Source organism: Myotis myotis, unplaced genomic scaffold (genome assembly GCF_014108235.1).
Source record: "Myotis myotis isolate mMyoMyo1 unplaced genomic scaffold, mMyoMyo1.p scaffold_m19_p_11, whole genome shotgun sequence".
In the NCBI taxonomy this organism is placed as follows: Eukaryota; Metazoa; Chordata; class Mammalia; order Chiroptera; family Vespertilionidae; genus Myotis; species Myotis myotis.
In genome coordinates, this window is record NW_023416315.1 from 47355078 (window position 1) to 47382899 (window position 27822).

The 27822-nt window shown below is 51.8% G+C and overlaps 1 protein-coding gene across 1 annotated transcript; it reads left to right on the forward strand.

Annotated features, from left to right (window-relative positions):
- The first annotated feature begins 1892 nt into the window (after positions 1–1892).
- Positions 1893–27542, forward strand: ZNF282 (zinc finger protein 282). Its single transcript, XM_036328405.1, has 8 exons — positions 1893–2173; positions 4738–5157; positions 11400–11526; positions 11991–12110; positions 18968–19084; positions 20742–20855; positions 22684–22797; positions 25160–27542. Exons 1-8 carry the CDS (start codon positions 2009–2011, stop codon positions 25921–25923), a joined length of 1941 nt encoding a protein of 646 aa, XP_036184298.1. The 5' UTR covers positions 1893–2008; the 3' UTR covers positions 25924–27542.
- The last annotated feature ends 280 nt before the right edge of the window (positions 27543–27822 follow it).

The window sequence follows — 27822 nt, forward strand, 5'->3', positions numbered from 1 at the left end:
AAAACTTTTCAATTACGAGAAGGAGACTTTAAATTAGAATACTTGGGGACGGGGCATCCATATTGGATCGCCATGTGCTCCCTTCTTCTCTTCCCCCACATCCTGCTTTTGGGGAAGTTTCAGCAAATGACTCAGATGGTGTATTTTTTCCCAAAGTCATGCTTAATAGAAAAAGACATATTTTAAATTTTTTCCTATTTCACTTTCCAAAATAGTAGCTATCACCCAAGGTTATCTTAGCCAAAATTTGGTTATCATAAGATGTTCTCTGGTAATTTTTAAACAAAACATTAAGTAATCTCATTGTGGGAGAGCTTATAGCTCTGCCCTCTCCTGCCACCTTTGAATCTCTCTGCACCAGAGGCGGATTCGGCAGCGGAGTTTCATTTCTTACTACAGATTTTAGATTCCAAATACGAATTAAGATTTTAATTTGAACAAGAAACCACATTAAAGATGACCATAGCACTCTTTTTTCAGCCTGATTTAAACGAGTCCCTTTTAATATTCTAATTTCTTTATAATTTTACCTTATCAAATTTTTCCCCATAATAATCTGACTTAAACACAAAGTACCACCCATGCACTTGCGGATCCGCCGGCTTCCGAAGCTACTGTGTGCTACGCCCTGTTCTCATCTCATTTGATTCTACAGTTGGTGAGTTGGCATTAGTTTTTCATGTATTTATATACAGTGGGCCTTGACTTATGAGTTTAATTAGTTCTGTGACGGAGCTCGTTACTCAAATTACTCGTATGTCAAATCAAAAAGTGAACGAGTGAGACACGTGATGCTGGGCTGATGTTGTGGCGTTCACTGTGACGTTCGCTGCGCCAACTAGCGGTGGGGTATCTGAAGCTGGCTCATAGCCCGAATTTTAGCTCGCAACTCAAAGCAAAAAATCGGCCGAGAGACGGCTCGTATCTCGAAAAACTCGTTAGTCGGGACACTCGTAAGTCAAGGCCCCACTGTATGAAGAGACAAAGTGAAGCTCAGAAGTTAAATAACTTGTTAACAGTCAAAGCTAGTGATTGGTGATTTTGGAATTTAAACTCAGGTGTATCCAACCTCAAAGTCCAACCTCTGTCTAAGCAGCACCTGGCAATATTTGTGGAAGGAATTAATGAATTTTCTCCCTTCCCCCTATCTTCTCCGTTCGTCTACCCTGGCCTCGCCTTGGTTCCTCTTCTTCCTTGGCCTGAAGTATCAAAGTAACTTTGACCTGCATTTTTTTAAATATATTTTTTATTGATTAAGATATTACATATGTGTCCTTATCCCCACGTTATCCCCTCCCCCCCCCCTCATGCCCTCACCCCCCTGTTGTCTGTGTCCATTGGTTAGGCCTATATGCTTGCATATAAGTCCTTTGGTTGATCAAAGTAACTTTGACCTGCATTTAAAGATTTTGGAAGAGGCTGCTATTAAAACGCAGTGCACCTTTCCTGGTAGGAAGAGTTCAGCCCTCCTCTGACACATTAGCCCGATCACTTCTCCATCATCCATACCAGTGCAAAGGCCTGGAATTGGTCCAGGTAAATTTGGATTGGGAAGAGGGAGAGTGGGGAGATGAAGCCTGCAAAGGAGAGAGGGAAGGGAGAAAGGCCAAAGGAAGAGTCTGGAGACACAATTATTCTTGCAAAATTCCCCAAAGGGTCATTCACCATTTCCCTTGGGATGCCCAGTACATCTGCAGAATTAGCAGAACTCAGTGCCCTGCATTGTTTGGGACGTTAGCGCAGGCCACCCCAGACTGAAGGGCACTGAGGAGCATAGCCGCCCAGGGGCCGCTTTGGGGGGGCCGTGGCCCGTCAGTCCCTCAGGCCGGCAGGGACTCGGAAGCCATTGGCTGGCGCGCTGGCTGGGCGGGGCGGGGAGCGCCGCCAAAGGGGACTGTTTGCTCCTACGGGCTGTAGATGGAGCTGTCCGGCCCCGGCGAGGGGGAAGGCGCCTGCAGAACGTTCTTCTTCTCCCTGGCCGGCCCGAGCGGGGAACAGCACTCCCAGGATGCAGTTTGTGTCAACACGGCCACAGCCTCAGCAGCTGGGCATTCAGGGCCTGGGGCTGGACAGCGGGAGCTGGAGCTGGGCCCAGGCTCTGCCCCCGGAGGAGGTCTGCCACCAGGATCCGGCGCTGCGCGGGGAAATGGCCGAGGGAATGCCGCCCATGCAGGTGGGTGCAGCCCCAGCCCAACGCCATGGCCGCGCCGCCTGGCCGTGGGGGCGGGGCTGCGAGCACCGGGGGGCCCGGGCGCGGAAGCGGGGCCCCGGGCGGGTCGGGCACGGGCGGGCTCCGGTGGCGGGCGGGCCCCGAGGCAGGCCCGGCCCCGATCCCGGTACCCTGGCCGGCCGGGGCCGCGCCGCAGAGCCGCAGGCCCCCGAGGCCGCGTGCCGCCGGGCCCAGTGCCGGCGCCGGGAGGAGGCTCCGCGGGGCCCAAGGGCCCGGAGCGCGTGGTCCGGGGACCCGCACCCGGCCCGGCTCACCTCTGCGGGGGCCGGAGGGTTTGCTGGTAGCGCCTGGGCCGCCTCCGCAGGGTTACACTGTAGCCACTGGGACGAAAAGCTGTTTTAAACCTATGACCGTCTTCCACCAAGTGTAACGAGTCATTCACTTTTCCCTGCACCGGGCGTGACGGGGCCATGGAGAGGTGACTTTGCCTTCCCTCCTGCGGTTGGCAAACTTGGCTGCATATTCTAATCACCTGAGCAACTCTCAGACTCCTGCCGCCCAGGCCTCATCCCAGACCAGTTAAATCGCGTCCGTGGGGTGGCGAGCAGGCGCCCTTCATTTCCGAAAGCCCCGCGGGGACCTCAGCATGCGGGCGAGTCTGGGAGCCAGTGCGCCGGGATTGTGTGCACGGGCCAGAGGCCTGCGGGAGAGCCTGGGAGCAGGCCTGGGGGGCCCAGAGCCCCCCAGCTGATGGCCTGGTTCTCTCAGCGGGCTCTGACCGGTCAGCCGGGTGCTGTGTCTGATCATTCTTCAGTTTTAGGTCTCCAAACCGCAGAAAAGTTAGCTGGGCCTGGTGACTTCCCCGACTTCCACGGTTAGCCCTTGTTGCCTTCTGTGGGCCAGGCAGGAAGGAAGCCTAAATGAGCCCGTGTGCAGAGCTTGGATGGAAATACCACTGTCTCTTAGCAGGGTCTGGGGCCCAGAGGCCTGGTCCCCTTCCTCCTGTGTCAGTGATTTCCCGGAAGCTGTGGGATGTTCCTCTGTGGCCGTCACAGCTGCTCCAAGTTAGAGAGGGCAGTTGGCATGCCTGCCCCAGGCCTGCCCAGGTCACCTCTAAGCAACAGGTCTCCACTTTGCCCAGCCTGAGGCCACTTCAGCAGCAGCAGCAGCAGCAAGAACAGAAAATGATACCTCTTCCTGTCCCTGGTGGCAAGGAGAGGCCGCTATTAGACCCACTGTTGCCCAGTAACTGCTGGGTGCTGGTCCAGTGTGGGGCCAGTTCCCAGGTCACCTGTGAATGGTCACCAACCTCACTTGGTCATAGGATTCATTCAGCTCTCAACCTGCACCCATGGGGTACCCCTCCCCAGGAGGCAGGGAGGGGGCTGAGAGGTCTTCTCTTCCTCTTAGGGATGTCTCCTCCTCCCCTCCTCAGAGAGTGACATTTTTTTGGCAAACCTGTTCTCATTTTGGAAGGAAGCTGAACCAATAGTTATATATGGAAAAAAGGCTGCTCGTCTGCTCTCTCGCTTGGGCTGCTTGGTGTCCCCCCTGGTGCGACTCTGCTGGGAAGGTGTCAGCACCACTGACCTGAACTGTGTTTCATTACCTGCAGCCGCACTTAGAGTCGCTCGCTCCAGGTGGCGATGAAACCAGGTGCTGTAGAAGGACCGGCTGCCTGTCTTCAAAGCAGAGATCATCATTAGTGGCCCTAACCTGCTTAGAGTTTGCTGGGAAGGTTAGAGTCAGATGACTTACATCAGTGGTTCTCAACCTTGGCTGCACATTAGAATCACCTGGGAATCTTTTTAAAATCCTGATTTCTGGGCCTCATCCTCCGGAAATTCTGTTTCTTTGTTACTAATGTTGTGGCCCCACCCCATAACAAAGAAACAGAATTTCCGGAGGATGAGGCCCAGAAATCGGGATTTTAAAAAGATTCCCAGGTGATTCTAATGTGCAGCCAAGGTTGAGAACCACTGACTTACATGAAAATTCTCACCTTGAAACAGAAAACATGAGGCCATCCTAAACAGTGCATCATGCCTGGCTGGTGTGGCTCAGTGATTGAGTGGCAACCTATGAACCAGAAGGTCACGGTTCTATTCCTGGTCAGGGCACATGCCCGGGTTGCCGGCTCGATCCCCAGTGGGGAGCGTGCAGGAGGCAGGCAACAAATACGTAATTTTCTCTCATTATTGAGGTTTCTGTCTCTCTCTCCCTCTCCCTTCCTCTCTGAAATTAATAAAATAAAGAAAAGAGTTCTTCATTAAGTCTAGCCCTTGAGGAAAGTAGCTGTTCTGTTCAAAGAAAGTCATATGTGACATTTTAGGCCAAAGCTCAAAATGGGTGAACTAGTGACCGGATTGACTGGTTGGAAATGGGAAGGTTGGGTGGGTGGCTGCTCGAGCTGTTGCTGGGGATATTCATGCACACCATAGCCTGAGAGGCAGGGGCTTGGCAGAGGAATGGGAATCTGTGGCATTTGATTCGTTGGGCTCTTAGGCCACTCTCCCCCGCCACACAGGGTCTCATCCCAGGTTGTCATTTTCTCCCTCTACACCCAGGCTCAAGAATGGGACATGGATGCCCGGCGACCTATGCCTTTTCAGTTCCCGCCCTTCCCAGACAGGGCACCCGTCTTCCCTGACCGTGTGATGAGAGAGCCCCAGTTGCCCACGGCCGAGATCTCCCTCTGGACCGTGGTGGCCGCCATTCAAGCAGTGGAGAGGAAGGTGGATGCCCAGGCCAGCCAGCTGCTAAATCTGGAGGGACGGACGGGGACAGCCGAGAAGAAACTGGCCGACTGTGAGAAGACGGCCGTGGAGTTCGGGAACCACATGGAGAGCAAGTGGGCCGTGCTGGGGACCCTGCTGCAGGAGTACGGGCTGCTGCAGAGGCGGCTGGAGAACATGGAGAACCTGCTGAGGAACAGGAACTTCTGGGTCCTGCGGCTGCCCCCCGGCAGCAAGGGGGAGGTCCCCAAGGTATGTGGTGGAACGTTCTCCCTCCAGGAGGTAGCCTCCTCCCAGTCCCCACAGAGTCTGCATGCTTCTGTCCTTGACCTTTCCCCTCCCTGAGATGTCTAGGTGTCTGCAAATTCCTGAAGCTTTCATGCTTGGGTTTTCCACTTGGCACCGAGTGACCAATTGTCCTTGGTTATCTTTGTGTATGCTGGAGACAGACCCAAACCATGCTGATTGGAATCCCTTGAAAGTCATAACCATTACCCTCCGGTGTCCCCTCTCACAGTTCCTATTCCATTCGCAGAGAATTCATGCTCCGGTTCCCATTCCAATCGTGTTCCCCTGGCTCATCAACACCTCACTTTCTGTCCATGGCCCTGGTTTCTAGTCCACTGAAAAACTGGAGTCACTCACAGGTGACGTCCACGTGCAGCCATGGCATTCATCCGTCCGTCCGCCTTGTGCACTCTGCCTGTTCTGTTCCCATGGGCTCCCTGTCCCCTGTCACTTACTCCAGGAAGTCACTCCAGCATGTCCCCCTGTTCTTCTGGGACTGGCCAGCTGTGCAATCGAAAATCCCCCTGGCCCCTGAATTTCCCTCCAGTTAGTGCCTAGATTCTCAGCTCTGCTGTAGAGCAGAATTCCTTCAACTGGTCTGTATGTCTCCAGTTCTTGCTTTTCCACTTTCTTTCCCTCCCTTTTTAACCTTTGTATTGTAGAAAATTAAGTCGCTAGAAGAGTATAATGAAACCTCGCAAACCCATCATCCAGTTTCAATAATGATCAACTCTTGGCCAATCCTGTTTCATCTAAATCCCTACCCATCGCCTTCTCCCATTTTATTTTGAAGCAAATCTCAGACATTAATTATTGTGTTTATAAATATTTCTCTATGTAGCTCTAAAAGGTAAAGACTCCTTTTAAAAATGAATAATCTCAATATTATTACCACCACAGCAAACGCTTCAACCTCCTCAAATATCCAATTGGTGTTCACGTTTCCGGTTCTTTAAAAAATGTTGTAATCCCCCCACCCCCCATTTGTTTGTTGGTCTGTTCATTGTGATTGCTTTGTCTCCTAAGTCTTTTTTGAATCTGTAGGTTCCTCTTCCATCTCCTTCACTTTTTCTTGCAATTTCTCTGTGGAAGAAACTGGGCCATCCATCCTGTCAAGTTTCTCACTGGATTCTGCTGCTGCATCCTCCGTGGTCTCATTTAATGTGTTCATTGGATCATGCTCCCTGGCACCCACCCCATCAGGCTCTGCTACCACCTTTCCATCCTCCTGGTCTTGCCAGAGCCCTCATGCCCTTCTTAGTGTTAAAGCCAGTGGCCGGTTCTCAGCCTTCCTCCTCCTGGCCCGTCGCAGCATCTCCTGGAGGTGACCTCTCCCTCCCTGAGACACCTTTCCTGTGGCTTCCAGGCCACATCTCGGGGTTCTTTTCCCACCTCACTAGTTGCTCCTCTCTTCCTCCCTGGTTTCACCTCCTTTCCTGACTTCTTATGTTTGGAGTGGGCAGGGTTCTGTCTGACCTTCAGCTCATTTTCTACACTCCCTCCCTCACGATTTCATCCAGTTTCAGGGTTTTAAACCCAATCTGTGTGCTGTCAGCTCCCGAACATTGTCATTTCTTCCTGCTCTTTACCTTGCCCACACTTCCTTGAATGCGATTCACATTCAGCATCTCCCTGGGGGTGTCGGTAAATATCTTAGGTTTAACATGACCTACCTGAGCTGATGCGCTCTGCCTGACACCTATTCTGCCCAAAGTTGTCCTCATCTCTGGGGAAGACAACTACATCCTTCCACTTGCTCAAGACAGAAGCGTTGGGGTCACACTCCTTCCTCTTTCTCACACCAACTTCCAGTATTTAGTAAATACCATCTGATTTTTCTTCAAAATAACATCCATAGTCTGACCATTCCTGCAACCTCCACCACTCCCACCACCCTCATCTCTCATCTGGTTTTTGCCATGGCCGCGTGCCTGCGCTCCTTGTCTCTGTCCTTGTCCCCCAGCCCACATGACCTGCCCTCAGCAGAGCAGCCAGAGTGGTCCTTTTCAAATATCAGGCAGTCATATTACCCCTCTGCTTAAGACCCTCACCTGGCTTCCCGTCTGATTCAGCGTTAAGCCTCTGGTTTGCCAATGGCTGTCTCTCTCTGACCACCTTTCTGACCTTATCTCCACTCCACCCCTTTGCCCACTCCTTCCTGGCACAGTGGCCGTTTACCATTCTGCCATCACACTGTCCATCCCCCTGAGGGACTTCCCTCCACTGAAAAGTTCCTTCCCTCCCTGTCACTTCCGCCAAGGTCTGCTCAGTCGTCACTGGATCATTGTGCCCTTCTGTGGCCCCAGGGAGCCATGCCTCCCCAACCCCAGCACGCTCTTTTCTCTGTGCCTGCTCTCATGTTCTCCGAGCACTTACGCCACCAGGCTTCTTAAATATTGACTCCTGTTTTTATCTTCTTGGTCGGTTCTCTCTGACCACAATGTCAGGTCTGCTTGTTTCACTGTTGTGTCTCTGTGCCTAGTTGGTCGGTATGCAAAAAAATTCTTACTGAGTGACTCCAGCCGGAGAGCTCACACTCCCATGTACGGGACCGGGTCTTCTATGTCTGTATCTGCAGAGGCAACGCCCAGTGATTTCGCCAGAGGAGCTGCTAGACACAGGTTAACTGAGCCCTCATAGAACCTAGTTGGAGTAGTGGCCTGGTTCCTCCCTAAAGCCGTCCCTGCCACCGCAGTCCACAAAACTGGTTTTCAGTATGGCTTTTACAGTGCCTGTCCAGCACAACCAGCACCTCTCACAGTGCTTTATGGTTGACCTCGGTGCTCTGTCCTTATGTGGCTTTGTGGTGTGTTCTGTGCGTTGGATCAGTATTAGGACCCCGGAGTTGACGTGTGCCATCACAGAATGATGGAATGGTGTGGGGTCTGCAATCAGAGGACTAGGGTTTGGATCTCAGCTTCATATGTACTGGTTTCCTTACCATTGGTCAGGTAGGTGTTTTGCTATCGCTGAGCATCTTCGATCCTTCCTTTGAAAGAAGTGAAGTTTAAATGAATACTAGTCTGGGAAATTTCCAGCTGGTCTCTCTGAGCTTGTGCTCTCTTCTGGAAAACGAAGGTGATAACATGCTTAGTGCATGGAGTTGTGAGGATTTGTTGGTGTTGCTGATGGGACAACACTATGTATTAGTTATCTATTGCTGTGTGAAAAGTTACCCCCAAATGTAGCAGCCTAAAAAATCTTGCCCCTTTTGTGGGTTAGGAATCCAGGAACAGCTTAGCTGAGTGGTTCTGGCTCAGAGTCTCATGAAGCTATTGACTGAAGGCCTGACTGAGGTGGGAGGGTCTGCCTCCAATATCACTCACTCATTTGGCTGTTGACAGGAAGCCTGAGTTCCTCCCCTTCTGGGCTTCCCCACAGAGCTGCTTGGGCATCCTCCTGACATGGCAGCTGACTTCACTCAGGGTGAGTGAGTCAAGAGAGAGACTAGAATGGAAGCTGCAGTGTCTCTTATGACCTAGTCTCGGAAATCATACGCTATCACTTTTTCATTTATTTCTTAGAAGACAGTCACTAAATCCTGCCCACACTCAAGGGGGAGAGAAGTAGACTCTGCTTTTTTTAAGGGACTGTCAAAAAATATATGGACATATTTGAAACCCCCACAACCATAAAGCACTATGAGAATATAAGTTCATATTGCTAGCAATTATTGTAATTCATTGTGGACTCCTGGCTGTGCTGGATGCATCCTGTTTGTCAGATTCAAGGAAGGCTGTTGGCTCACAGATCCTTTATGCCTCTTAGATTCTGTTGTGTCTGTTCATTGGTTTGCAGATAATTTGTGGGTACTTTTTATCTATCTAGCTCAGCCGTGGGCAAACTACGGCCCGCGGGCCGGATCCGGCCCGTTTGAAATGAATAAAACTAAAAAAAAAAAAAAAACCGTACCCTTTTATGTAATGATGTTTACTTTGAATTTATATTAGTTCACACAAACACTCCATCCATGCTTTTGTTCCAGCCCTCTGGTCCAGTTTAAGAACCCATTGTGGCCCTCGAGTCAAAAAGTTTGCCCACCCCTGAGCTAGACTGTAGGCTCGGGCCATGTCTCAGACTTCTGATGTATCCTGACATAGTGAAGTTTTCAAAAGTGACTGTGAGAATTTCCAGCTGTGAGAATATGGTTCTAGGATGTTGACAGTCCACAGAAATGGTGAAGTGAGACAGAGGAGATGGGATGTCAAAAAAATAATGAACTTGATTTTGGATACGTTTAGTTTGAGGTATTTAAAAGATGATTAAATGGAGCCACTCAGAAGACTGTCGAAATGTGAAGTATGAAGGGAGCAACGAAAATTGAAGGGTGTCCTCTACAAAGAGGTAACCGTTGAAGTTGTGAAAAGAATGAAATTGCCAAGGGAAGAGTGAAGAAACAGGGAAGGGCAAGGGCAGGACCTTGGGTCTTGGGGGAGAAAAAGGAAGCTGTAAAGAAGACATGAGCCACGAGGGCAGGAGGCAGCATCGTTGTGGAAACCAAACAGGAGAAAAATTCCACCAAGGTGGTGGGACCTTTAAAAGGGTGCAGGCTAACAGCAGGAGACCACCGATGGCCCCCAGGGTGGGGTCCAGAGAGTGGGGGTTAGTAGAGACACATTAAGAGGTTCAAGGATGTGTGAGTTGTGAAGAAGAAAGCACAGAGTGTGTCTTGGATGTTTCAAGTGAAAGGAGAATGTAGAGTTGGTTGCGGTAGCAGAGTTGAGTGGGGTTCTTCTTGGGTTGGATGACCCTGGAGGGAGAGCCAGTGGAGGGGGGACTGCATGGCCATTTGGGTTAGGTTTCCCAGGCAGGAGGGAGAGGAGAAATGAAGGGCACATGAGGAGGGGTTTGGCTTGGCAAGAAAGAGAAGGGCAAGGAAAAGGGAGCTTGCCAACAGCTCCCCGAGATCAAGGAGAGACTGGGGAACGTGGGGTAGAGTTTGAAAGAAGCCTCTCAGGGAGCAGCCTGAGGCAAGGGATATGAATGCACTGGGCGTCACCGCAGAATGTTGTGATTTTTATCAGCAGCAGGGAAGCAAAATGAAGAAAGTGGTCTGCATTGGCTGTTCCAAATTGGGGACTCACCCAAGTCTCTTGAGGGTCCAGGGAGTCTGTTTCTCAAGATGGCTGGTGAGCTGTGATCAGCATGTAGGTGTGTGCATTGTGCCTGTGCAGGAGGCCCTTAGGGCTGTGAGCACTGGTGCACGGGCTGGCATTCCTAATTAATGGGAGGACATTGCCCACCGACCACACTGTGCACCAGTGAGCGGAAACCTGAGGGCTGTCTCTCATTTGCACACAGGTGGCTCTGTATGTGCAGGTAGGAGACTGGTGGACTAGGCTTAGAGCCTGGGGGAGACCTGAGGGGTTGGATTTCAGAGAGAGGGTGAAAGGCTGGTCCATTAGGGATGTGAAAGTGGTGGGAGGTAAGGCTCTGTGGTCAGAGAAGGGAAGTTCTGTTATTAAAATCATGGAAGTGAAACCATTTTGAACGATTCAGTCCCAGGTGAGGCCATGCTGGTGAGTGACAGACAAGTATCCTTGTCAAACTGAAATAACAGCTTAGATAACAGATTAGACTGCCTGGGATAACGAGGGACTGACAGTAGATGGTGGGTGACTCAGGCTACAGTGGAACTTCCTGATATTGGCAACCGCAATTCAGCACATTCAGCAAATGTCTTGATTTCAAACTTTGTGCTTCTAGCTTGGGACATAGCTGTGAACAAAGCAGGTGGCGATCCCGGGCTTCCTCGCATGCCTTTAGCTATTACATGGGTAGTGACCAAAAATGTCACTGTGTGCCCAGAGGTGACCTGACCAGAAATACAGGTTTTATAACAGGGTTTTACTGTGTTTGGCTCACCGATACCCACTCAGAACTGACCACACCCCGTCTCCCTGAGCGCCAAAAGCAGCACAATGACTCCTCCAGCTCTGCCTTCATGAACCCAGTAACTTAAAAGTGAAATTACAGAGGGTATGGTAAATGCGTAAAAAAAAAAAAAAAAGAAGGCAGTGTTGACCATCATTGTTCTGGAAGCAAAGGTAGGAACAGAATGGACTGATCCCATTGAAGTGGAGCGGGCTGGGTTAGGAGGACGAGGAGCCCTGGAGAGCAAAGGCCGGGCTCCACGGTCACATGGGCCCCAAGGTCTGAGAAAGGGAGGGAAGGGGAGGTGCGGACTAAAACTCTTGTTGGCCCAGGTTCCGGTGACTTTTGTCGACATTGCTGTGTACTTCTCTGAGGACGAGTGGAAGAACTTGGATGGATGGCAGAAGGAGCTTTACAACAACCTTGTGAAGGAGAACTACAAAACCCTCATGTCCCTGGGTGAGCACCCCTCCCGCCTGCGTGGCCGCGGTCCTACCGAGGGGCATGGCGTGCTTTCAGCCCACGTTCACACTACCTGGCCAGGCTGTTTCTATAATGCACAGGAGATAGAATGGTTCCTAATCAGATGAGAATGAAAAATCCAGGAACAGGGCTGATTATAGAATCGAATGCCATCACTCTTTTGGAATACGGTTGGAAGGGCTACGTCCCAGCAGCCTGGATAAGCCACAGTTGGCCTGCTGTTGGCTTTCCGAGACTAGCTATTTCCACACCAGAAATTGGGGTATCTATGGACTCGTTTTCAGGTTCCTCCTAAGAGATTGATTACCTGACGTGCTCACATAACGGCTACCACCAAGAGGGGCACTCAGCAGGGGGGAGGGGAGAGTTCTGCCAACGCCCTAGATCATAACCCCTTGCTCAGCTTCACTCAGTCCTTCCTTCCTTCCAACTCATTCCAGACGCAGACGGTCCTGGGCCCAAGCCAGAGGCCCCATCCCAAGCTGAGCCCAGGGAAGAGCCTTGCGTGTGGGAGCAGCGTAACCCAGAAGAGAGAGAAATCCTGATGGATCCTGACACAGGTGATGGCAGCTAAAAAAGAAACCCCAGGTCCAGGATAGGGCAGGAGAAAAGCCCTGCCCCGACCCTGACCCCCCCCACCCCCGCATTGCCTCAGTTCAACAGGGGCTTCTTTTTTAAAATTTATTTTTAGAGAGAGGGGGAGAAAGAGAGAAACATCAATCAGAGAGAAGCACGTCAATTGGCTGCCTCCTGCACACCCCCTACTGGGGATTGAGCCCACAACCCAGGTACGTGCCCTGACCAGGAATGAGCTGGTGATCTCTGGATGCCTGGGTCCACGCTCAGCCACTGAACTAAACCGGCCGGGCAGCAGGGGCTTCTTTTGCGTTGTTTGTGGGGCCAGTTCTGCCACCGTTGAAATTCGGTGGCCACTCACAGGAAGAGATTTCAGGGCCTGAAAGCCCACCAGGGTGCTGGGATAGAGCCGTGCAGCTCTGGACGCCCTGGCAAGCTGGGGAGAGAGAAGGGGACCAGGCAGGCTTGCAGCATCCCAGGCCTGACCGTGACCTGCAGTGAGAGGCCTGAGACCTGGGGGCAGCCCCATGGGAGGGCGGAAAGGGAGTGTGCATGGACGTGCAGTTTTGCTGGGGGCCTGCTGCTTCTTGCCCATGTGTCATCTCCAGTATCGTCATCCATTCTCACACGACCCCCACATCACAGGCAGACTTCTTACCCCTAAGGCTGTTTCCTCACTCAAGAAGGAAACCCCGCTCCTGCAGCATCACCCCTGGTCAGCTTTCACTGGGGTGGGAGGTGCTAGGCTTCCCGCCCCACTGTGCCCTGCAGGTCCCTTCTCGGGGCTGCCGCTCTCCTAAGCCATGTTGGACCCGGTGAAATCTGTGCTCTAACTGCATTCTCTGCCTTAGCATATAGCTCACCTGTCCGTGCCTGTGTTTGGCATTTTTATTGTAAGCATCTTTGCCACATATGTTTTGCCACACAATTGGCCATAGGCAATTTCACCACAAAAGATCAAATAACTGGCTGACATTTTGGTTTATGTTTGACAGGCTTCACGTATTTAAGCTGATTGTCAGTTTGGTTTCATCTGCATTGACAAGGTTCTCACAGTGTTCGTGTTATTAAATCTTTTTTTTGGGGGGGGGGTGAGGAGGAAGAGAAAGAAATATTCATTTACATTTCACTTATTTACGCATTCATTGATTGATTCTTGTATGTGCCCTGACTGGGGATTGAACCCGCAACCTTGGTGGGTCAGGGTGATGCGCTCACCAACTGAACTACCCTAGGCCAGGGCCTCTTCATTTATTTTTTTCTACATTTTTTGCCTTCTTTTGGGTTAACTGGTCAATTTTTATGATTCCATAGCTCTTGTATTGAATTATTATTTATATATATATTGAAAATTTTTCAGTGTTTACCAGAGAGTTTTTCCTTCTTCTTAAAGCATTTTTTATTTTCAATTATAGTTAACATACAATATTATATTAGTTTCACGTGTACACCTCAGTAATTAGACATCATGTAACTTACTAAGTGATCATGCCGACAAACCTCGTACCCACATGACACCATACATAATTATTAGAATTTTATTTTTATTTTTTTAATCCTCACCCGAGGATATTTTTTCCATTGCTTTTTAGAGAGAGTGGGTCAGAGGGAAGAAGGCGGGGCCGGGGGTGTGTGTGTGGAGGGTGGAGAGAGGGAGAGGGAGAGATGTACATCTATCTGTTGCCTCCCACACGAGCCCCAACCAGGGCAGGGATTGAACCTGCAATCTAGGAATGTGCCTTTGACACGGAATCAAACCTGTAATCCTTAGTGGTGCAGGCCGATGCTCTGCTGAGCTACACTGGCCAGGGCTAGAATATTATTGACTATACTACAGGCCCATTGCAGGAAGATTCCTCCAAGAATAGGGCTTCCTGCGGCTGGAGCGAAGCAGGGAAGGGAGTGAAACCCGCTGAGGTGGCTTCGCTCCCACTCCCAGCCGCTGCCGCTGGGTTTCCCCTCCCGCTCCCAGCCGCTGTGGTGGGTTTCCCCTCCTGCGGCTGGGTTTCCCCTCCCGCTCCCAGCCGCTGCCGCTGGGTTTCCCCTCCCACTCCCAGCCACTGCCGCTGGGTTTCCCCTCCCGCTCCCAGCCGATGCCGCTGGGTTTCCCCTCCCGCTCCCAGCCGCTGTAGCTGGGTTTCCCCTCCCGCTCCCAGCCGCTGTGGCTGGGTTCCCCCTCCCGCTCCCAGCCGCTGTGGTGGGTTTCCCCTCCCGCTCCCAGCCGCTGTGGTGGGTTTCCCCTCCCGCTCCCAGCCGCTGTGGCTGGGTTTCCCCTCCCGGTCCCAGCCGCTGGGGTGGGGTTCCCCTCCCGCTCCCCGCCGCTGTGGCTGGGTTTCCCCTCCCGCTCCCAGCCGCTGTGGCTGGGTTTCCCCTCCCGCTCCCAGCCGCTGTGGTGGGTTTCCCCTCCCGCTCCCAGCCGCTGTGGCTGGGTTTCCCCTCCCGCTCCCAGCCGCTGTGGTGGGTTTCCCCTCCCGCTCCCAGCCGCTGTGGCTGGGTTTCCCCTCCCGCTCCCAGCCGCTGTGGCTGGGTTTCCCCTCCTGCTCCCAGCCGCTGTGGCTGGGTTTCCCCTCCTGCGGCTGGGTTTCCCCTCCCGCTCCCAGCCGCTGTGGTGGGTTTCCCCTCCCGCTCCCAGCCGCTGTGGTGAGTTTCCCCTCCCGCGGCTGGGCTTCCCCTCCTGCTCCCAGCCGCTCCTGCTGGGTTTCCCCTCCCGCCTCCTGCCTCTGCAGCGTTGGCTCTGTTCCTGTCTCCGCCGCCTCTACTTTGCTCTCTTCTGTAGCGCTTTGCTTCCACGTTGTCTTCAGTCTTCCATCCCAGCAGGTATATGCAAATTAACCACCATCTTGGTTGGGTTAATTTGCCTATAGCCTCTCTGATTGGCTGGTGGGTGTGGCTTAAGGCATAGCAAAAGTATGGTCAATTTGCATGTTTGTCTTTTATTAGTGTAGATTCCCTATGTTGTATTTTAAATCCCACGACTGTTTTGTAAGTACTGCCTTATACTCCTTTTTTTTTACTTTCTTTTTTTTTTTGTCTTAAATTAAATCTTTATTGTTCAGATTATTATAGTTGTTCCTCTTTTTTTCCCCCCATAGCTCCCTTCCACCCGGTTCCCACCCCACCCTCTGCCCTTACCCCCCCTCCCACTGTCCTCATCCATAGGTGTATGATTTTTGTCCAGTCTCTTCCTGCACCCCCCACACCCCTTTCCCCCACTGAGAATAGTCAGTCCATTCCCTTTCTATGCCCCTGATTCTATTATATTCCAGTTTATTATGTTCATCAGATTATTTATTCACTTAATTTTTAGATTCACTTGTTGATAGAAGTGTATTTATTGTTCATAATTTTTATCTTTACCTTTTTCTTCTTCCTCTTCTTAAAGCAGGGGTCCTCAAACTACGGCCCATGGGCCACATGCAAATACAAATATTGTATTTGTTCCCATTTTGTTTTTTTACTTCAAAATAAGATATGTGCAGTGTGCATAGGAATTTGTTCATAGTTTTTTTTTTTTAAACTATAGTCCGGCCCTCCAACGGTCTGAAGGACAGTGAACTGGCCCCCTGTTTAAAAAGTTTGATGACCCCGTCTTAAATGGTACCTTTCAGCATTTCATATAATACTGGTTTGGTGGTGATGAACTCCTTCAGCTTTTTCTTATCTGTGAAGCTCTTTATCTGACCTTCAATTCTGAATGATAGCTTTGCTGGGTAAAGTAATCTTGGTTGTAGGTTCTTGCTATTCATCACTTTGAATATTTCTTGCCACTCCCTTCTGGTCTGCATAGTTTCTGTTGAGAAATTAGCTGACAGTCATATGGGTACTCCCTTGTAGGTAACTGAATGTCTTTCTCTTGCTTCTTTTAAGATTCTCTCTTTGTCTTTTGCTCTTGGCATTTTAATTATGATGTGTCTTGGTGTGGTCCTCTTTGGATTCCTTTTGTTTGGGGTTCTCTTTGCTTCCTAGACTTGTAAGTCTATTTCTTTCACCAGGTAGGGGAAGTTTTCTGTCATCATTTCTTCAAATAGGTTTTCAATATCTCACTCTCTCTCTTCTTCTGGCACCCCCATAATTCGGATTTTGGTACACTTGAAGTTGTCCCAGAGGCTCCTTACACTATCTTCATATTTTTGGATTCTTTTTTCTTTTTGTTTTTCCGGTTGGGTGATTTTTGCTTCTTCGGATTTCAAATCTTTGGCTTGATTCCTGCGATCCTCTTGTCTGCTGTTGGAACTCTGTATAATATCCTTTATTTCAGTCAGTGTATGCTTAATTTCCATTTGGTCCTTTTTCATAACCTCGAGGGTCTCCCTAGATTTCTTGAGGGTCTCACTAAATTGATCGGCGGTCTCCCTAGATTTCTTGAGGGTCTCACTACATTTATCGGCGGTTTCTAGAAAATTCTTGAAAAACCTTAAAAGTGTGGTTTTGAACTCCATATCCCGTAGTTTGCTTTCCTCCGTTTCTGTCATTTGTGTCCTGTTTTTTAGTCTCCGCATTTTTTGTGCTTCCCTGTGTTGATAGAGTGGCTTTGTGTGCTAGGTGTCCTATAGGGCCCAGTGGCTCAGCCTCCCCAGTTACCTGAGGTGGACACTCTTGGTGCACCCCTTTGTGGGCTTTGTGCACAGTCTTGTTGTAGTTAAGCCTTGATTGTTGTAGTTATCACTGAGAGGAATTGACCTCCAGGCCAATTGGCTGTGAGAATCAGCTGTGTCTACTGTGGGAGAACTTCTGTGCTGGAAACACCCTTCTGGGGCAAGACTTGCTTCAGTGGGGCTTTGGTGCTCACTGAGTCTGCCCCCTGAGTGTGTCTCTTATGGATCTGAGGAGTTGTAATCTGGATGGTCCCCTTCTGACCACTGGGTACACTGGCTCTTGAATCTCTAAGGAGGTGCTAATTTAGCCTCTGCCTGAGGCTACCCAGCAGGAGCTACGGAGAGATCTGCAGATTCCTCTTCTTTGTTTGGGTTTTGGAGGTGCCCAGATAAGGCCCAGCTGTGAAGCAATGCAAGCTGCTGTGGGCCTTGGGCCTTCTTTTGGAAGTTCTGGGCCTCTTTGACCCAGCTGCAGGTTGTTAGGTAATTTTCAGGTTGCAAAGGGCCAGGGCATTCATATGCAAAAGCCTCTGTGCACAGCTTGGGTGTGGCGGGGTCTCAGGGAATCAACAGGGCGGAGCAAACAACTATGGCTGATCCTTAGTCCTACCCTAAGAGGCCCCAGGTCTCAGTGTCCCGGTAATCGCTGCAAGCTCCTCTGAGAGAAAGCCGCCCTCGAGTTCCGAGTTCTGCCCGCTGCCAGACAGTGCAGTTTCTCCCCGTATGAGTCTGGGTCCCCAGAGACTCGCCTGGAACTGGAGTTCAGAGCAGTCGGGAGCTTGAGACTACCTCCCGATTCAAAAAGACAACCGCGTCCTCAGTTTCCATCCCTTTCCACATGCACCTCTGTACCTCTGCACTTTACTTCCGCACCTCCTCTGAGTCTCAGAGTCTCAGTGTGCTTTTGTCTTTCCTTCTAGTTGTAGAATTTCCACTCAGCTAGCTTTCCTGTGGTTCTGGATGATGTCCGTTTTGTCTTTTAGTTGTATTTTTGAAGTAGTTGTGCAAGGCAGCAATTTCCGGTGTTTACCTATGCCGCCATCTTGGTTTCTCTCCTGCCTTGTACTTCTTAATCCCTTCACCTTTTTCAACCATCCTTCCAACCCATTCTCCCTCTGGCAACTCTCAAATTGTTCTCTGTATCTATGAGTCTGTTTCTGTTTGTTTGTTTATTTTGGGGATTTTTATTTGCTTTGATTTTCATGTTTTATTGCATCCTTTTTATGTCTCTCTCTTATATTTTCTTATTTTTATCTATTATGACTGAAACTGCCGTATGGCCTGTTAGTTGTGCAGTGAAAATGCTTAGGCAAAGATGCTTAGGCTGGAGTACCTAGAACCTACAACCGTCTGAGGTCAGCGGCCGAGGCAGCCTTTCACAGTGACAGCACTGAGTTATGGCCCATCAGTGTGCCCGTAGGGCAGGGACCACTGTGTCCGTTTTATGGGTGGGATGAGCAGGCAGAGCCAGAGAAGTCAAGTGATTCATCTACTGGGCTGGGGCAGAGTTCAGACCAGGACCACATGTTCCGATTGCTCCTCTAATCTCTTTATTGCTGCCTGAGCTGTCTCCTGCCAGGGCTGGTACGTCAAGCCATAGGACAGCGCAGGAGGAAAATGCCTTCTTGTCAGATGTCAGGGTCTTGTCCTGTCTGTTATGTGTAAGGATGCCATGCTGTGCATTCTTATGGGGGGTTGAGTTGCAGCTCTTTGCCTAGTCTAACTTCTTGCTAATTATATGCCTGTGTGAGAGGGTGCATGGGAGTATGAGTGTGTATATTTGGCCACCTCTTTCTGACTCGGGTGACAAACAGGACCAATGAACTCCTCCTACACGAAGGTCAGACTAAACCTGATTAGCACCCAACCCGGCGTGGGGCTGTTTCTAGAACTCTCTCCTGGCCTTTCACACCACATTTTGCTGCTTGGCCCAGTCGTTCTCAACCTTCTGGCCCTTTAAATACAGTTCCTCATGTAAATATCTGATATGCAGGATGGTCTTAGGCAACCCCTGTGAAAGGGTCGTTCGACCACCAAAAGGGTCGCGACCCACAGGTTGAGAACCGCTGCTTGGCCTAACCCCTGAATGTCTCTGCTCCTAGAACTTCTGCTCATTGGGGTTCCCCATACTTGCCTGCAGGATCCCGAGACCCCCTGTGCTCGTCCCTGCTCCTGACCACAAGAGCACATCCAGATGACAGTCATTCAGAAAAAAAGACACTAAATGATATGATTTTATGTCCCAGGAGCGGAGCCTCTGGTGCCTGCACAAGACGCGTCTCAGGTGAAGCGTGAGGAAGCCCTGTGTGTCCGGGGTCAGCGGGGGCTGGAGGAAAGAGCTATCCCCACGGAGTCCATTACCGGTGAGTGAGCCCACACCAGGGAGGAAAGGAAAGGTTCAGCAGGGTCTGCAGGTCCCAGCATTGTCTACCTGAGCTGGAAATTGAAGAGCTGTATGTCCAGGATGGATGGAGAGACAGGGTTTCCCCCTGGGGCACAGACGGGGCACACAGCATGATGATTTGCCAGCACATCTGGGCTTAGTTTGGTTTTCTCTGTTCTTTGTAATATGTTTTTAACTATTCCTTTTGACAAGCGAGGTTAGGGCAGCACTTTATGAGGCTGTGTGGATGGGGGAATGTGTCGGTCCGTAAGACCTGCTCTTGACCAGGAAGAGTGTTCACTGTTTCATACAGAAATTCATGGGCTGTGGCCTCCAGGCACCAGCTCGGTTGCAGTCCTGTAGGGTAGTCTGGGGAGTTCCTCTTAGATGGCATTGCAGCTGAACTCTGTGTGAGAACTCTGTTAGAGCACATGTGTGTTGAAGTTCTCCAGAGAACCAATAGGGGTGTGTGTGTTGGGGGGGTGGTGTGTGTGGGGGGGGCTGTGGGTGTGTGTGTGTTGGGGTGTGTGGGGGTGTGGGTGTAGAGAGAAAGAGAACAGATTGATTGATTGATTGATTGATTGATTTGAAGGCATGGCTTCTGTGACTGTAGAGTCTAGCAGATCCAGAATCTGCAGGGTAGGCTATCAGGCTGGAGACCTGGTCCGCTGGCCACAGTTCCTCTTCCCCGGGGGAGGCCAGCATTTTCTTTAAGGCCTTCAACTGATTGGATGAGGCCCACCCACATTATGGAGGGTAATCTGCTTTACTCAAAGTCTACTGAGTTCAGTGTTAATCTCTTCTTTAAAAAATACCTTCACGGCAACCTCTAGAATGTTTGGCCAAATATCTGGACATTGTTTATTACTTCCCTGTTCTCAGAAGGTCCTGGGAGCAATAAGTAAGAAACATTCAGAGGTTAGGCCAAGCAACAGAATGTGGTGTGAAAGGCCGGGAGACATAAAATGAGACATCACCCAATATGTTAGCATACGGCAGCTCTCTTAATCCACAGATTGGAGCTCACAAACCTCATCCCCTTTGTCAGAGCCTCACATCCATAAGCAAGTGACAAAGGCTGAGTGGAGAAAAGCCCTTGTCATGCAGTCCTCCACGGCACTGCAGCATTGCTATCTTCAGAGAGATCTTTCAGAGATGAGAGGGCAGTGGAGGGTAAATGAGGTGTGATGGCCTCTGAAGAAGAAAGGAGATGTAGAATACATCTTAGAAATAGCCCACTAAAATGGTTGAGATAAAAGGCTTCCGAGAAGGTATGATTTTCCTGGAAAATCCCCACATGAGGAATAGCTGCTTCTATGGTGGTGCTCAGTACTCAGTTCATAGTACTCAGTACCTGAGCATGAATCTCCTCTAAGGAGTTAAGTTCCCAAGCACAGAAGGACTTACTCTTGAAGTCACTGTTACATCATTCCCCAATAGAATCCACTTATTTGCAGCAAAAGCTCCAGTATTTGAGGCCAACCTGACTTAAACCTCTAATTAATTATCATACGTTAGTTACACCCAATTTGTAGGAAAAAGACACAACTGCATGTAGTAAGAGATTTACTCAAAGCAAAGACTTGTGGGCATTTTTGTGTCCCCTGACACCTTTGCTGGTCTGTTCCCACTTGCAGACTCGCCAGCCTCTGCCCAGGACCTCCTGTCCCGGATCAAACAGGAGGAGAACCCGTGCGTGTGGGATCAGCAGGACTTGGCAGAGAGAGATATTCCAACGGACCCCAATTCAGGTGAGCATGGTGCTCTGGAATATTGGGAGGACAAGGCTGCTGAGTTTTTTGTTATTATTGACTAGAGGCCCGGTGCACAAAATTTGTGCACTGGGGAGGGGATTTTCCTCAACCTGGATTGTGAGAGGGTGCAGGCCAAGCCGAGGGACCCCACTGGTGCACGATCGAGGCCTGGGAGGGACACGGGAGGTTGGCCAGCCGGGGAGGGACTGCGAGCGGGCTCCAGGGCATGTCCTACCCATCTCGCTCAGTCCCAATCTGCCGTACCCCAGCAGCAAGCTAACCTACCAGTCAGAAGTCTGCCCCTAGTCGTCAGTGCACATCATAGCCACTGGCTGACCATTTGACTGTCTGTCCCCTGGTGGTCAGTGCACATCATAGCAAGTGGTTGAGTAGCCTTAGCATATCATTAGCATATTATGCTTTGATTAGTTGAACAGACGACCAGATGACTGGCCACTTAGCATATTAGGCTTTTATTATATAGCATTTTACAGAGTGAGAGTGAGATGAAAACATCAATGATAAGACAGAATCATGGGCCCTGACCGGTTTGGCTCAGTGGATAGGGCGTTGGCCTGCGGACTCAAGGGTCCCGGGTTCAATTCCAGTCAGGGGCATGTACCTTGGTTGTGGGTACATCCCCAGTGGGGGGTGTGCAGGAGGCAGCTGATTGATGTTTCTCTCTCATTGATGTTTCTAACTCTCTGTCCTCTCCCTTCCTCTCAGTAAAAAATCAATAAAATATATATTAAAAAAAAAAAAAAAGACAGAATCATCGATCATCTGCCTCCTGCATGCTCCCTACTGGGGAATCGAGCTGCAATTCAGGCATGTGCTCTGACCCAGGAATCGAGCTGTGACCTCCTGGTTCATAGGTTACTCAACCACTGAGCCACTCCAGCTGGGCTGCAACTTTGTACAGAGTTTAGAAAGTGGAAAGGGTTTTTCTAGAGGAGTCATTAATTGACAATTTACTGTGTTAATGTAACTAATACTAAAATTACTTCAGCACCGATTTTTAAACAAATATAACCGTTGTGTATATGTCTGTAAATGTATAGTTACACTTGCTGGAATTTTGCTTGAGTGAATACTAGTTATATGTCTCCCAGGAAAACTTCTGGGGAGGGTCTAGGCATAAAGGAAAACATAAAATAATAATTGGGACGCCCTACCTGCCTTGGGCCTGTGTGTGTGTGTGTGTGTGTGTGTGTGTGTGTGTGTTGACATGTGCTTGCAGACCTGGAGAACTCCAGTGTCATCTCAATTGGTAATTATGACCCCAAAGTTTGACCCTACCCCTGCATACCAGGAAGAGAAGACCAACTCTACAGCTTTACAATGGGGAGGTTGAGAGGCTCCAGGGCAGAAGGGAAAGCCAAGCCTTCCTGATAGAGTGCAGTTCTTATGACGACCTTTGCTCACGGCTTCCCCCATCGCTGATCTTTAAGTTCCACCTCTCATCCCTCGATCCTGTGGGCCTTCAGAGACCAGGCTGCCCTCTGGCTTGTCCTGGACCTACAGGCTGTTCTGGGGCTCAGTGGGCATAGTCAGGAGACCTGGGTTCTAATCCTGGCTCTGCCGCCACACACACTTTGGGACAAGCCTCCTCCTCCCTGACCACCGGGAAATGTAGTGAGCACAGTGATATCCCGTTTATGAAGGCATGAGGGGGGAGGACTGCCAGTAAATGAAACTGATACCAAAACCGCCACTTGCCCCGAGAGCTGGGGCTGCAGCCTTTGCATGTGATGGTTTTCGAGCCTTTGATGGGATGCTCAGCAGAAATGAACAGATGCTAAGACTGCCTTCTTTCCACGAACAGAGTCTCTGATCTCAGCACATGACATTTTGTCATGGATCAAGCAGGAGGAGCAGCCGTACCCGTGGGGCCCTCGCGACTCAATGGAAGGAGAGCTGGGATTAGACTCTGGCCCCAGTAAGTGCTGTGTGCGGCGCCCCCGGGGCCCCTGGGTGTTTGTCCAGAGGGATGGCTGCTCCCTCAGCCTACCCCCTGATAAGGCGATGCTCTGTTGGGGCAGGCAGCCTTCCGTCAGTCTGTGCCAGAGGCAGTCCCCTTTCCTTTTGCAGGCTGGGAGGCATGTTCGTTTCCTAGGGCTGTCTTCAAGGCCCACACACTGGGTGGCTTTAAAAAACAGAAATGTGTTGTCTCACAGGTCAGGAGGCCAGGAGTCTGAAGTCAAGTGTTGGGCAGGGCCACACCCTCTCTGAAAGCTTAGGAAATCCTTCCTTGCCTTTACCAGCTTCTTGTGTTTTGGCAATCTTTGGTGTTGCTGGGCTTGTGAGTGTGTCACCCTAGTCCTCTGTCTTCACGTGGCATCTGTGTATTCACCAGGCTCATAAGGACACAGTCATATTGGATCAGGGGCACCCTCCTCCAGGGGGACCTCATCTTAACTAATTCCATTTGCAAGGACCCTGTGTCCAAATAAGGTTGAATTCTGAGGTCCTGGGCGTTCAGATTTTTATAGTTTTTGGTGTGGGAGAGGGGAGGGAGGTATAATTTAGCCCATAACAGTAGGGAAAGGAGAGTGGGCTGGGACAGAGCTGACAGGAGTTGATGGCTCACGTCTAGACAGCACTGGCCGGAGCCAGCCCTGAGCTGGCACCCCCGTGTCACTGGTGAAGATCCTGAAGCTCGAGTAGAGAGAGGGGATTCCCCCCTCCCCCCCCACCATCACCACCAACAGGTTTCTGACCAAACGTCTCACTCAGTTTGGTCTCCTGGGCATTTTTTGAAGCTCCACGTATTAACCAGTGACCTTAGGCATATGTTCATGGGGATTTAACACCCTTAGCATCAGGGTAGCGTTCCTTGCCAGACCCAGTACCATCACCTCTTCTGGTTGATCGGAATGTTGAATCCATATTCCTGACACCCTCTAAGAGCTTAAAATCCATGTAAGAGCCAAGGACACAAGTCATTCCTGACCTGAAGGGCCATTTCAAACCCAGGTCAGCACATCCCACTCTCTGTGAGACAAACTTAATTCAGAGTGGAGGCCCTTCTGACACATGAGTGACTTCTCCAGCCCTCCTCAGCTGCTTGAGGCCGGACGCAGCAGTGGGTTCCGGTTGCAGGCAGAACAGAGGACAGAGGGTGAGGGGGTTTCACCATGAGTGACCGCAGCGCTGACCACAGAGCTAAGCTGGGTCAGGAAGGGAGAACAAAGGAGACAAAAGCAGCCCGGTGCTCACACCGCGTTTGCGGAATCGTCAGAGTAGCATTAGGGCTGTTTTGGGTTGGGTTTCTAGGGAAACAGTCCCTGAGATGGAGGTTTAGTGTAAGTGGTGTCCTCAGGGTCCTCTGGGAAATGCCCGTGAAAGAATGAGGGGAGCAGGTTGGAGTAGAAGGAGCAGCGAGGCCGCAGGCATTGTCCTGGACATGCTGACTGAGGCCTGAGCATTACCTCTGCTCTGGCCACTGTCCTTTGGAGAGGGCTCTTTGTTGTTTGCTGGTCAGTTGTGATTGGCATAGAGAGAACAGGCTGGGCCCAGTCTGTTTAGGGGTGACATAGAAGGAGAACGGGCTTCAGATACTGACGAGCATGGGGGTAGGAGTGTGGCAGATGTGGACTGAAAAGTCGCCTCCAGGGAGCAGATGGGTCCTGGGCAGAGGAGAGAAAGGGATGCCCACAAGAGGTGGGGGACAGGGTGCAAGCTTCACCTTTATTCTTCTTCCATGGACTGCCCCTGAGTGGGGGAGGGGGACACCCAGGGGAAAGGATTGCCAAATGGGGGTTGGGGAGGTGATGGAGGGTAGAGAGATGAAAAGACTCCAGTTTGCAGAGGGAGTAGTTCCTTAGGCGGAATCCTGGGTCAAAGGTCACTGCTCTGATGCTCAGCCTGGACTTTGTGCCTCACGGTACAGGAAAACTGGGAACTTGTCCTTGAGACATGGGGGTGCAACGAAAAAGGCATCATTGCAGGAGCAGGAATAGGCTTCCTGGGGAGGCGGGCTGGGCAGCCACTTCCACATTGGGGTACGGGGCCCCAGGCACACGTGGTCAGGGTCCAGGTGGGGTCAGGCCTCAGGATGGGACTCACACCCACCCAGCTGACCAGGCTGCTGTACAAGTCGGAAGGCAGCTTGCCTGGTAGAAAGATGACTCACCTGGGAGGGTAGATATGGTCCCAGCTCCCCACAGCCCATTCCTGTTGGCCTCTAGACAAGCTTTTCAACTTGAGTAAGTTAAGCACCTGGGCCCCTCGCAGGGACAGTGTGGGGTCCCGGTCAGAGCTTCTGTCAGGGTGTCATTTCTCTGTCTCTTCCTCCCCAGGTGACAACCTGCTGCTGGTGAAGAACCCGGCCCCGGCCCAGCCGCCCCAGCCCGCTCAACCCAGCCTGCCCCCACCTCCGGTGGCCGAGAATGCCGGCGGCCCCCTGAGCCGGGGCGCGGCCGGGCTGCTGGATGACAGCTTCCCAGCACTGGCTGGGGAGCGGGGCCCGGCTGGCGGGGCGCAGGCTGGCAGCGGCGGGGGCGCAGGCGGGGGACCCGGGGGCGGTGGGGGCTGCGGCAGCTGCTGCCCGGGGGGCGGGCTCCGGCGGGGCCTCCTGCAAGGCGCGCGCAGCAAGCCCTACTCGTGCCCCGAGTGCGGCAAGAGTTTCGGGGTGCGCAAGAGCCTCATCATCCACCACCGCAGCCACACCAAGGAGCGGCCCTACGAGTGCGCCGAGTGCGAGAAGAGCTTCAACTGCCACTCGGGCCTCATCCGGCACCAGATGACGCACCGCGGCGAGCGGCCCTACAAGTGCTCCGAGTGCGAGAAGACCTACAGCCGCAAGGAGCACCTGCAGAACCACCAGCGGCTGCACACGGGCGAGCGGCCCTTCCAGTGCGCGCTGTGCGGCAAGAGCTTCATCCGCAAGCAGAACCTGCTCAAGCACCAGCGCATCCACACGGGCGAGCGGCCCTACACGTGCGGCGAGTGCGGCAAGAGCTTCCGCTACAAGGAGTCGCTCAAGGACCACCTGCGTGTGCACAGCGGGGGCCCTGGCCTGGGCGCCCCGCGGCCCCTGCAGGCGCCGCCTGACCGAGACTAGGGCTGGGCTGGGGGAGGGAGGGCCAGCGGCAGGCGCAGGGGTGCGGAGGGCCTGGGGGCGGCCTGACGACCCTCGATCCTGCTGTGGCTCCCAGTGCGCCTTCCCTCCCTCCACCTGCCACCCGCTGGAAATCGGGAACAGGAATTACACTCTAAACAGGGTCCCCAAGAGTTGGACAGGGGTCCCCTAGACCTGTCCAGCCTGAATGGACGGCCCAGCTCATCTCCTAGGTGGATCAAGGGGCCGGCTGAGCGGCTTCCCGCAGGGAAGGTGCGGGAGGGACAGTGAGGAGGCCAGAGGCTTCCCGCACGCCCGCAGACACCTGGAGTGCCCATTTGGCCACTGGGGTCACAGATTGTGATCAAGGGAAGCAGCCAGGGAGTCTCGGAAGCCCGAGATCAGGAAATCAGGTCCCAAGGCCGAGACGCTGCAAGAGGAAGCAAAGGTGTGACTGAGCTGAGGGATGTGCTAAGGGATGCCACCTCCATGACGACAACACTGCCTCGCGTTTGAATAGCGCTTTATACTTTTTTAAACGTGTTTTCTATCCGTTATCTATTTTCACCCTTAGCCTATCCCTCTGTGGTAGGTGGGGGTAGGGTTTGCCTGACTCGGTAACCAAGGAAAGGAGGTGCAGGCCAGATGGTTTAGCCCAGATTACAGAAGAGCGGCAGAGCTGGGACCAGGGCTCCTGACCCAGCGCAGTGTCCCCACCACACACACTGCCTACCTCCCGTGTTTGAGAGACAGACCTCTCTGGCCTTGCCTCTCCTGGTCTCTCCCTTGCCCCTGACCCACCAAAAGTAACCAGAAGCCACCGGGGACAATTCGTGGGGTTACTGGGAATGGGGAACAGATGGGCAACAGAATGCCTCAGGATGTGCTTCCGAAAGACTCTTCCTATGTGGGCACTTCTGGGGCCCAGGGCCCATCCCCCAGCCCGTCCCTCCCACCTCTAGTCCCTCAACCTGGTGCAACCCATCTTGCTACTACACAGTAGTGACCCGGCCCCCCAGAGGCAGCTGGTGCCCTGGGTCAGAGCTCACCCTGATGATTTATTCCAGTTTCCCCAGAGCCAAAGGGTGAGAGCAAGGCTCATGCTGCAGGGGCCGCCATCGAGGAAGTGAATCTCTTCCCAGGAGGGCCAGGCAGTGGGTGCTAGAGGCCGAGAGCCTCAGTCTCTCTCCTGCCCTGAGCCTCCCAACCGGTGCTATCTGTTAACTGACCATGCTCACGGACATGGACGTGGACACAGACCTCCTCTGCTCCAGACCCTGCAGGCGCCTCAGGAGGCGCCCAGAGGACTCCCTTGTGTTGGTGCAATGCTCCATGGTCCTGAGGGGCCACCGTCTCCATTTCTGCGTCTTGCATGGCCAGGCACTGGGGTGGGGTGGCATGCCCCAGGACCCTTGTTTGTGTTGAGAATGACTTTTCCTGCGCCGCCCATCCACCCCACTTCTCTCCCATCCGGGAGCACAGTGGGCAGCCTGCACCTGGCACCACATTTGTGAGCGCTCTGCTTCCTCCCTCACCCGCACCGCTTGGCTTTCCTCAGACCCCTGTTTGCCATGCAAAGGGAATTCTTGAAATTAAATAAAAGGTGTCCAGATTGCAGACTGCATGTTCACAGGGCCGAGGTTTCTGCATTGTGGCTTCGGATGGGAAAGCCTCCATGCGACTGGAACCCAACTAACTGGGATTTTTCTCCTTCATTCTTTTTGAAGGAGGCAAATCTTAAAACTAGTTGAGAAATTAAGCAGACAAATTCAGTGGAGTTTTATTAGAGCAGAAGGGACCCTCTAAAACATTGTTTTTTGTGGGGGGGGAGCAGTGTTCTGCTTTTCAAAGGCATATGCAGGAAATCAAGCTTTTCATAATCTAAATAATTGGAAATAAGAC

Coding starts and splice junctions, on each gene's coding strand:
- ZNF282 (XM_036328405.1), top strand. CDS start 2,009: ATGCAGTTTGTGTCAACACGGCCACAGCCTCAGCAGCTGGGCATTCAG. Junction 11,527..11,990: donor CAAAACCCTCATGTCCCTGG/GTGAGCACCCCT, acceptor AACTCATTCCAG/ACGCAGACGGTCCTGGGCCC. Junction 19,085..20,741: donor CCCCACGGAGTCCATTACCG/GTGAGTGAGCCC, acceptor TCCCACTTGCAG/ACTCGCCAGCCTCTGCCCAG.